The 11,356-nt window shown below is 41.4% G+C and overlaps 1 protein-coding gene across 1 annotated transcript in view; it reads left to right on the top strand.

Moving 5' to 3' along the window:
• Positions 1–11,356, top strand: part of XYLT1 (xylosyltransferase 1) — a 438,827-nt gene that overhangs the window by 355,163 nt on the left and 72,308 nt on the right. Inside the window, exon 6 of the mRNA XM_069085297.1 lies at positions 7,952–8,032. Coding sequence (XP_068941398.1) covers positions 7,952–8,032 — 81 coding nt within the window. The remainder of the gene's footprint in view (positions 1–7,951; positions 8,033–11,356) is intronic.

Below are 11,356 nucleotides of genomic sequence, written 5' to 3'. Positions count from 1 at the left end.
TCTCTCTCTCTGGAGAGATTAGAGATCATGGGCATAGGATATTCTATGTATTCATATCCTTTGGTGTGTCAGTTTTGATAAACAGTTCTTTTTTACTTTTTTTTCTTTGTTAACAAGTGATGTTTCACCATTGAGGGTGGAAGGGAAGGATACATCTAGAAATGACAGTAACATAACAGCAAAAGGTAGCAATAAGTATTTTAAAATAAAACTATTTCCCATTGTGTCTCTTCCAGAGAGAGAGAGAGAGCACAATTCATCAGAACTAATCAGGGCATTGAAAAACCTGTCATTAGCTGTGATAACTCCCATTGTTTTTCACCTCTGTAAAGAATGGAAGGAGACGACTTCTCATATCTTTTTATTTGGACCAAACTTATAATTTCACAGCATTAAGTTTCATATTGTTGAGGCATGGATAGAGGGTTCACTGGCCTGAGTCTTTGCGCTATATCCCATCCCATTTAGGGAGACTGAACTGACCCCAGCTAGGTTTCCTTTCCTTGGTTCTCCTCCTTTCCTCCTGAACCTAATCAAGTGCCTGCCTCTTTCTGCAAGGTAGAGGACTAGAGGAGAGAGGGTGAGAGGTGTTTCTGGTAGAGTCTATAGCATTGGGAATCCCTGACATAAGACTTGGCAAAGGGCTTTCAATTCCCCGCTCCTTCTGCAATAGTGTGAAGGCTGTTGGGGAGGAGCACATCAGGCACATATTTCCTTTTTTTTTTTTTGAAGGGGGGGAGTTAAAAAGTTAAATGGGTCTAGAGGGAAAGTAACTAACTTGCCATATAACTGGTCAGGTGATCAAAAGTCATCATAATTTTTTTTAAGATGCAGAGGTGAAAGAGACCTTAAAGGTCATACAGTTCAACTCCTTAATTTCCTAGATGAGACCCAGAGAGGTGAGGCATCTTGCCTGCTTCCTCACACTGGCAATTAGAGTCTAGGATTCTCTCACTCCTACTTTAGTATTTTTTTTTCCACTGCACTAACTCCACATCTAGCCTTCTTTCCAACAGAGCATGCTGGGTTTCTCTAGCAACAAGAATCACTAAGTATTCAACTTAAACATACTGAGAAATAGAGAAGCTAGGAACCACTTCTGTAAGTTAAGGTACTCAGAGGCATTAGGAAAAAAAGCCAGCGCAGGCACATATACGCCCCAGGCATCCCAAGGTGTACTGGTTTAGTTTCTAAAGAGTTGATCCAAACTCCACAAACCTGAATTAAAGTGTACAGGCGAGAAGCATTACCTCCGTCCTCCCCTCCATGTACCAGTTGCTACACTTCGTAGTGCAGAGGCCATGAGAGCACTGAGTTAGGCTGAAGTTCTGTTGTCCTGAAAAGTATCTATAGAAGAATAGTCATGGTTATGCATGAGGTCCAGGAGATGCAATGGTTATTTTCTGATCATCTCCTGAGTACCATGTATTGTGGTCCAATGGAAAGACCACTGGCTCTGGAGTCATAGGAGCAAGATTCAGGACCCATTTCTGATTCTCACTACCAATATGGCCTACCAAGAGGCCCTTCCTCTGTTTTCTCATCTGTAAAATAGGGAGGGGATTAGAGTAGAAAGGTGTCAGATGTGCCTTCCAACTGTAGATCAGTCAACAAACATTTATTTGGTGCTTGCTATATGTCAAGCATTGTTCTAGGTGCTGGAGATTCAGAGATAATCCACTGAACAGATTATAGACCACACCCAGCTCCCTGGCTAAGAAAATTCTCTACAAGAATCCTGTCTCTCAACTCCAACTCTGAGTTGGGTCAGTGTTGTTTAGTCTTTTCAGCTGTATTCAACTCTTCATGACCCTGTTTGGGATTTTCTTGGCAATGACACTGGAGTGGTTTGCCATTTCCTTCTCTAGCTCATTTTAAACTGAAGCAAACAGGGTTAAGTGACTTGCCCAAGGTCACACAGCTAAGTAAGTGTCTGAGGCCAAATTCAAACAATGGAAGATATCTTCCTGACTGGCACTCTATCCCCTGGGTCACCTAGCCTCCCTGAGTCGGTGTAGTATAGCATAGTGGATAGAACACTGAACTTAGACTGAAGAAGACCTGAGTTCAAATCCCATCTTGGATATTTATAAGTCATTAAACTTTCTGTGCCTCAGTTTCCTCATCTGTAAAATAAGGGGATTGGATTTAATGCCTTCAAAGTTTCCTTCCAGTTCTGAATCCTATGGTACTCCTGCTCTTAAAGGATGAACATTTTTAAGAACCTACAACATGCCTAGAATCATGATAGACACATAGGACAAAACTGAGACTGTCCCTCCCCTCAAGAAGCTTATATTCTACTGGATGGGTAAACATATAAGTAAATAGATTACATATGCAAAAGAAATAATGCAGTAATTAGGGAGGGGAGAAGAGTGACTAAAAATCGAAAATACTCCAACTTTTTTCTTGGTGTATTTCTGAGGCAACCAGGGCCATATTGCACCGTTTGCTATTTCTCCCCTCTCACCTCAGCTGCTGGAGCAACGTAATGTAATGTCAGCCCTGGCTGAAAATTCCCTTTGCTATTAGGAGACAGATGGGCACCAGCTGGAGCCGCCTCAGGCACAGTGAGATATGACAGCCATGTCCCCCTCTGCCTCCCACATGAGCTTGGCAGAGCTGCTCATTTCAGCCCATTTCAGTTTCCTTCAACACTCTTGGCCTCGGCTTACAGCCAGGAATGTCTTGTGTTATGGGGAAATAGTACAGACCCTTTGGCACATTAGATATTATGATAAGGTCCGTGCTAAGGATTGGAATGGTCTCATAACTGGCCCATGTGAGTCATGTATCCTCATTTTCACAAGTGTGACAATATTCCCCAGTACCTTCCCCTTATTTCTGCAGTGTCTTCCCTCCAGATGCCAGCTCATAGATCTGGAATGAGTTCCCAAAGGCTACATCACAATGTATAGGGAATTTGAGACTGTGACCCCATGGATGATGAGGCCTGTTGAAAAGCAATTGGGTTTTTGTTTGGTTGTTTTTTTTTTCCCCCAAAGGAGCAAATCTTAATGTGTATCTATCTCCTCATTCTAATTTTATCCATATATAATGCTTATCACAAAAAGTAAGGGGAACCCATAGATGGGGCAACCTGTCCCATCCATCACATTGTGCGTTTCCACAGTAGTGGAAGAGAACCAAAATTACATCACTGTGTCAGGGTCAAAGTATAGTGTGTATGACTGGTTGATCAGACCAATATGATCTTAGAAGGCTCTACACAGCTTAGGCACAAATAGTCCATATGAACATTTGGAGTGGAATGAACTGTAGATTTTTAGAGAGAAGGGAGGTTCTGTAGCAGAGAATGTCAGAGATTCAACATTTTGGTTTAGCTCAAGTTCCCCCCCACCAGCCTAATTATGGCAGATCTCAAAATCCCACCGTAGCTCTTCTGGCTCCCTGATCACCAGATGCCCATTTTTAGCTCTGAGGTATCCCATCTGTTCCTATCCTGAATGATTATATTCTGAACTCTAAGAGTCCTACCTATTCCAATATTGAGGAATTTCAGTCCAAGACCCCAGAGCAGCCAGCAAGCAGCCCTAGAATCAACCAGCATGCAAGCCATTCTCAGTACTTATTACAGGCATATTGATGGGCCAAGGTAGTCCTGGGTGTCTGGGACCAGGGTGTTTTTGTTTGTTTAATGCTTTACTCCTTGTAAAACTAGCTGCCTCATGGCTGTGGGGGCTCTGGGAGCTGAACTTGGCCTTGTCATTTTGGCCATAGCTATAATAGAGGCAAACAACTACTTAACACCTCTACCAGGCTCATGTTTAACCAGTAGCCCTACCTCATTTGACTGTGACTCAGATGACTTTCCACTACACAGTATTTTGTCTAATCAGCCTGGGTATCTGGGACCAATTCAGTATCTGGGCTTCAGCCCCCTCTTTCCTATGACTCTGCCCCCTTGGAGCTGTTAAAGAAGACCAGGGCTTGAGTCAGGTCTGCTTCTCACTCATAGGATTTTGGGAAAGCTACTCCATTTTTCTGGGTCTCCTTTTGCTTGTTTGTAAAATGAAGGGGATTATGCTACACAATTTATCTTGGCCCATCCAACTTGAAAAATTCTACAACTGCTTTGCCAGTCTCTTCCCTTGGACTCACCAGTCCACCATCCAAGACACAGTTTGATTTTGTAGGGGGTGAAAAACAAGCAAACATTATACTAGGAATGAATGAAGAGACCTGCATTCTAGTCCCAAATTGCTTAATTTTTCTGGGCAAGTTTCTTCAGCTGTAAAATAAGGGCATATAATTCCTCTCCTTACTAATAATAATCACTTACATTTTTATAAAACTTTAAGCACTTCTCAATCTGGGCCTCCCAGCTATCCTCTGAAGTGGATAATATTGGTATTTCGGTACCCATTTTACAGATGAGAAAATTGAAGGTCAGAGAAATAAATGATGTTTGCTCACAGTGACAGTGTCAGAGACAGGATTCAAACCTTGATTTTTCCTAACAGCTAGTTCAGCACCATGCCTACTATAGTATACTATAGTATACCATGATGTCACTACCTACCTACTTCCACAGGTTGTCATGATGATCAAATGAAATACTGTCAAGTATGGTAATTTAGGGAGATATAAAGCATGTTAGACATGTAGGCCCTTAACCTGAGTGTTGTTATTAAGCAATCATTTAACAAGCAATTTTTTTTAAGCACCCACTATGTGCCATGTGTCTTGGATACAAAGGCAAAGATAGAAAAGTCCAGTCCTCAAATTTTCCCCTTTTGGGGAGGGGGGGAGGGAGAGACAAACAACATGTATTAAATAAGTCTACATAATATATACAAAATAAATGCAACATGGTGGAAGGTCATTAGGAGTTTGAGGGAATCATGGAAGACTTCATGTACAAGGTGGTATTTGACCTGAGTCTTGAAGGAAATAAGGAATTCTAAGACTCAAAAACATGAAAAGGGAAGGCATTTCAGGCATGGAGATGGGAGATGGAGCATCATGTGTGAAGAACAGAAGAAAAGGCCAATTTGGCTGGGCCATAGAGTGTAAGAAAAACTGCAATTTTTAATAATTCTGGAAAGGTATATTGGGGCCAGGTTGTGAAGGGTTTAAAATTTTAGAATGTTGTTCCTTCGTTCAGTCAGGTTCAACTCTTTGTGACTCTATGAACCATAGAATCCCAGCCCTTTAGTGCTCTATTATCTGCCAGAGTCTGTCCAAGCTCATGTAAAAAATGTTGTTGTTCACTAATGTCCGACTTTGTGAACTCGTATGGGGTTTTCTTGGAAATTTAAACTGGAGTGGTTTGCCATTTCCTTCTTCAGTGGAGTAAGGCAAATGGGTTAAGTGACTTGCCCAGGTTCATACAGCTAGTGATGTCTGAGATTAGATTTGAACTCAGGTCTTCTCAACTCCAGGCCCAGCACTCTATCCATTGACCCACTTAGTTGCCTGCAAAATTCTAGAGTAGTTTATATTAAACTTTGGTGTCTATGAGGGAGATCAGAAAAATCAATGTATCATGGGCCTATCTCTTGTTCTTGTTGTGTTTCTGTGATGCTGCTCTGCCTTTCTCCAGTTGTGTTGTACCTCAGTTACCCTCCTTGAAGAGAAAGTGGTAAATATTGACTTGTCTTATTCTAAGCTCTGTATACCGTCTCTCTTCTGAAAACCTTATGGCATTTAACAGCAGAGTTGGTTTTCCAAGAAGGGGTTGTGGAGGTTAGGAAGAAACACAATTAACTGTCAGACTATCTGCCTGGTTTTCATTATTAAAGCATCCTTCCTAGATACGCAGCTTGTTACTGTCTTTGCCTGGAGATAGAATGAACGTGTTTGCCAGAGGCTAGAGCAGCTAAACAGGCTAGACCACCAAAATGGAGCCTATTCTATTTCTGGCTCTGGGTGGACCAAGCATCCATGCCACTGGCAAGAGGAAACAGTTGGAAATCTAGCACTGAATTCCACAGGTGGGAAATAAGTTGGTCATGTGGCTAGCACAAACACTTCATTTTACATACAAATAAAGTGAGGACTGGGAAGATGAAATGGAGCCCAGGGGTGGTGAGCTCTAGGAAATTCCTTTTGTTTTCATGAAACTTTGGGCATTTAGAAAAGTACTGGGCCAGAGCTGGTCATTGAGCATCAACTTATACAGCGCATGAGAAATTTAATAATTGTCCCTTCCATTAGAATGTAAGCCCCTTGAGGTCAGGGACCATATTTTTAACCTTTTTATATCTCCAGTACTTAGCACATAGTGCTTACTAAGATAATGACTGAGTGACTAGTCTGGTCAGTGGAAACAAAATAACCCAGTAATTTCATCTCTAAAGTTACTTTTTTTCAAAGACTAGTTCCATTTGACAATTAAATAAAATATTTTATTGCCAGATTCTATGCTTCCCCACACCTTCAACCTTAGAAACATGGTCATAGATGAAAGGGTCACTTTTTTCCAAGCATTTGCATTTGCTTTTTCTCCTTTATCCATGGCATTCTGGATGCAAGTCTTTAGGAAAAGTTTTAAGAGAGTTAGAGAGTCATTATCCCTTTTTTAATTTTATTTTATTGGTGGTAGAAGAGCTAGAGAAAAGGAGAATGTACATGGCGATTAATGTGGTGGTGGTGCTACTGGTGATGGTGGTGAGTCGTGTCTGACTCTGTGACCCTATTTGGGGTTTTCTTGGTGAAGAAAGTAGATTGGTGTGCCATTTCCTTCTCTAGCTCATTTTACAGATGCAGAAAGTGAGGTAAACATGGTTAAGTGACTTTCCCAAGGTCATACAGTAAGTATCTGAGGCCAGATTTGAACTTGGAATCAGGAAGACTCATTTTTACAGGTTCAAATCTGGCCTCAGCTAGCTAATGAGTCAGAGTTGGGATTTTAACCCAGATCTTCCTGACTCCAAGTACAGTGTTCTAGCCACTATCCTGCCTCTCATACCCTCAAAACAACAACACAGTGAGCATTTAAGACAAGTACTATTATTTTATAAATTTTATAAGTTGATTTTTATCAGTTTTAGAAATCGATAAACTGAGTCATAGGGAAAAGTTAATGTAAAAGCTGGAACTAGTATCTGTACTTCCTGAGTCCTGACCCAGGGTGCTTTCATGCAGATATTGTTAGAATGAATGAAGGTGGGTAGGGAAGAGATGGGGGAAGGGAAATAATGAGTTTCACTGTGCAAATAATTTCTAAAACAATAGAATTGTACAGGATTGGACCTGACAGTCATCATGGCTCAGTGCAGGAAATATAAAATAATTAGACTGGGGGCTGGATGCTGACTTTAGGAACTAGGTGAGGTATCTGTCTCCCATAGGGGAAAGAGTGGCTGATCTCCAGTGTGGAGTTTGAAACAGGTCCAGACACATTATGTAGGAAGGACCAAGGCGCCCTGGATGGAAACTGCTCATGTTTGTGATCAGTCGGGAGGCTACTGCACTTGTCTCGGAGTTGGTATTTCAGGGAGCATGGTAACAGTCTGGGGAAGGGGCACTTTGAGTCCAACTTCCTGCCATGATGTTTCCTGTTCAGACATTAATACTGTCCAAAGCTGCATGACCTTTTGGACCACAGCACACCAATACTGTCTATGGGACTCAAGTAATAAATTGATATTTGATCAAATAATGAGTCTGCTGGTTCTCTGAATCAAAAAAAAAATGATGGGGAGGGTGGGGTTTGAAAAAGTAATCTAGGGAAACAAGGAAAGTGGAAAACCTGAGGTTACTTGGGTCTTGCAGGCTATGAAAACTCTTCAGGCTACTGATCCTCCAGGTTATCTGCCTGTTTCCTTAGGGAACACCCAAAATTCCACTTTGCCTTTGACTAGCAATGGATCAGGAAACCAATCTTGACCCAAGAGTTACCATTTCTTCTTTGATCAAAAGAAATTAGACCTTAGGTTCCTTGGAGCATACTGACTTTTTTTCCCCTGGTTTGTTTCCACAGAACAAATGATCAGTTGGTGGCATTTCTCTCTCGATACCGGGATATGAACTTCTTGAAATCACATGGCCGAGACAATGCAAGGTACCATGGTTTTTATTTTAAACTTTTGGAAAAACCAACATAACTCTAAGACTGGCTACTCTCTTCTCTCCTTGTTTGCCTTAGAACTGTAAGGGTTATGGGATTTAAAGATCTTCCTCTTGCCCCACCCCTTCCTGCTACGTCAGCAAGTCCAATGGGGCATGGAAGATCTTTAAATCCATGAGGATATGTTGTATGAATCATGCAATACTATTCTAAACCAGATTCAGCTCATTCTTTAATGCCATTTATAGGCTGACTCTGTCATGCCTCCAAACTAAATTGTTAAAGTTTGAAAGTGCCTATGAAATTTTTGAAGGCTATGCATATAAATATTGATTATTATAACACCCTAGAAGACTCTACTTAATAGGTTCTAGAGAAAGTCTAGCCTAGAGAATACAGCCCTAGCCTGGAAGCCAAGAGCACGTGGTTCAGGTTCTGCCTGAGACATATGCTGGCTATGTGTCCCTGGGCAAATCGCTTGACCCCTCAGTACCCAAGGTGCTGACCTATAATTGGTGAAAGGACTTCCTTCATCTCCAGGTTCCCTATATCAATGAAATCATAGATTCAGTTATCTCTGTCTCATAACCTATCCCAGGTTGAAATCTGTCTCAGTGAAGGCAGTTCCCACACTAGTAATGTCTCTTACTGATAAAATCATAAAACCTTCAGTATTCATATAACCTTGGACAGAGTATAGTGATGATGGGGCTAATCATTAAAGGAGAGATGGAGATGGTGTGAATCAGAAAAGACTTGCTGGAAGTGGTGAGTTACCTGGATTTGTATAGATGCTGAGTGTTATTCCTGTAACCCTTAACAAAGAGTGAGGGGCCCCATTTATCCCAATTAAGTTGACCCCCATCTCCATATTAAATAACAAAGCCATGATAGTAGAAAAGGACCATACCTTGCTCTGGGCTAGTTCAGTCTGTCCTGGAATGATAATTTAAAGCAGACATATGTGCACAGCAATTGGATTAGGCCTGGCACCACAATATTGCTGTGTGGCGGAACATAAGTCACTTGAGGTGTGAACACATCCTATACAGATGATTGGCAGGCCATGCTGTAATTGGCAGAGTTAGATCACCAATGGGGCTGAACTGGAACTAAACATAGGGAAAGTCTCTAGCAGAGAGGACTTCTCACCTTCCTATTTTTCCCAGGCCCATGATCACCATTAAACCCCAGAGCCTTCTTAACAAAATCTTTAATAAATCCTGACACTCATACAAAAGCAAGACTTAAAGTTTCCAGCATCAGCTGGGATTCAGGTAATTTAGATCAATTAAGCACACTAATTCAGTATTAATTTAATAGTAAAATGTGTTAATATGCCACTTGTCCGCTCCCCAGAGTAATGCTCTCCTCTTTATTAGTCAAAACAGTACCTGCTGCATACGTAAGTGCCATAGCTCTTCTCCTATCTAATACAACTCAAGAGTCTGGCCCTCTCTGCTCCAGCCCAGAGACACGGGCTTTCTCATTTGTGACCTTTGCCAGAAGGGTGATGGCTCCTGATTCTTCTAAGCTGTGAGGAGAGTCCCTGGAAGGAATATCGGGATCTAGGGGTGAGAGCAGGGCCAGCCCTTAGATATGATTACTTATATGACAGATGATCTCTATACCCCATCTGATAATTAAGTCCATCTTAAAGTTCCAGGGTTATCCTCTGGACTCACACCCACTGATCTTCTACTGCCTCTTTTCCATCCCAACCACACTTATCCCTTTGTCCACAACTTTTCACAACTATGCCCAGAAATACCTTTCCCCCATCCCATCTTCTCTTTTAGAAGTTTCCCTGTTGTGTCTTAGAGGCAATGTGTCTGAAGCTTCCAGGGTCATCCTTCTCTTAGGTAAGACACATCAGTTCTCACAGAGACCCAGAAGCAGTGGCCCCAGTATCATATGAGGATAGAAGAAAGGCTAATGGGAGGAATTTCTAGGCCAGGTAGAGTGCTATCCTATTGGGCTAATGGAAGGAGGCATTTGGAGGCCCTCATGGGGCCTCTCAAATCACAGTGTCTGTATAGCAAGTTACCAACCAAGAGAACAAACCCTGAGGTGAGTCCCAACTTTTAGGAAGAGATATGTATTTGATTCTAATACAAGGAAGATGGAAAAAGAAAGCAATGGGGGAAAATTCCTTTTATTTTTTAACCATTCAGGATATTCATTATCATCAAAGCTTGTTTTGGGTTTTTTGTTTTTTTGTTTGTTTATTTTTTTTGGCAAATGGCCTCCACATTAGTGGTAAATTTTTTTTACTTCCTAGTTGACACCAATATAATAGTTACCTTCCATCATATAGTTCTGAGTTCTAGTCTCAGCTCTTCAGGTTGCTAACTGTGTAACCTGGGACAATCCATAGTATCTACAAATGCTTCCAGACTTCACTTCTCTCCAGTAATTACTTTTCTGTAAAAGAGGAGCTGTATACTCATACACACAAGCATTTGTATAGGTAGATTTGTATAGATAGACATACACAGATTTTTTTTTTCTCTTTAGTCATTTCAGTTGTGTCTGACTCAGTGACCGCATTTGGGGTTTTCTTGGCAGACATACTGGAATAGTTTGCCAATTCCTTCTCCAGCTCATTTTACAGATGAAGAGACTGAGGCAAATAGGGAGAAATGACTTGCCCAGGGTCACACAGGTAGGATGTATCTGAGGCCAGATTTGAATTCAGAAACATGAGTCTCCCTGATTCCAGGTCTGGCACTATCCACTGTGCCATCTAGTGCTTACACATAAAACTCCCCTCCACCTACCCACCCAACACACACACAAGGGGGAGAGGAAGGTACTAAGATAGAGTGCTGAAATCAGGAAGACCTGCATTCACATCTTGCCTCAAACATTAACTATATGGTCCTAGTCAAGGCACTTTAATCTCAGTCCCCTCGATATTAAAATGGGAATCATAATAGCACCTTCATCACAAGGTTGCTATGAAGATCAAATGAGATAATATTGGCAAAATACTTAACACAGTGCCTGGCAGGTAGGTACTTAATAATGGCTTCTTCCCTTCTCTTCCATATACACATAACACCCCCCACCACATACACACACACACACACACACAGTGTAAGGGCCTTGCAATCTCTTTTTTATCAATCTTTTTTTCTTTTTCACAATTTATAATGATCCTACTAAAAGGAGAGATAGAGAAGGTAAGAATATATAGGGAGAGAAGACATAGACAGGCAAAAGAAAAAAACTAACCAAACACGCCATGCAGTATGCCTCAAATTGTATATATTCCTCAGTTTCTAATGTCACGTGACTTATAGCAGCCACAATGAC

The sequence above is a fragment of the Petaurus breviceps genome, unplaced genomic scaffold (genome assembly GCF_028583685.1).
Source record: "Petaurus breviceps papuanus isolate PSGF00001 unplaced genomic scaffold, PetGlider_PUasm1.0 175, whole genome shotgun sequence".
Taxonomy (NCBI): Eukaryota; Metazoa; Chordata; class Mammalia; order Diprotodontia; family Petauridae; genus Petaurus; species Petaurus breviceps.
Note: the sequence above shows the minus strand (reverse complement) of the source record. Positions and strands in the feature narration are given on the sequence as shown.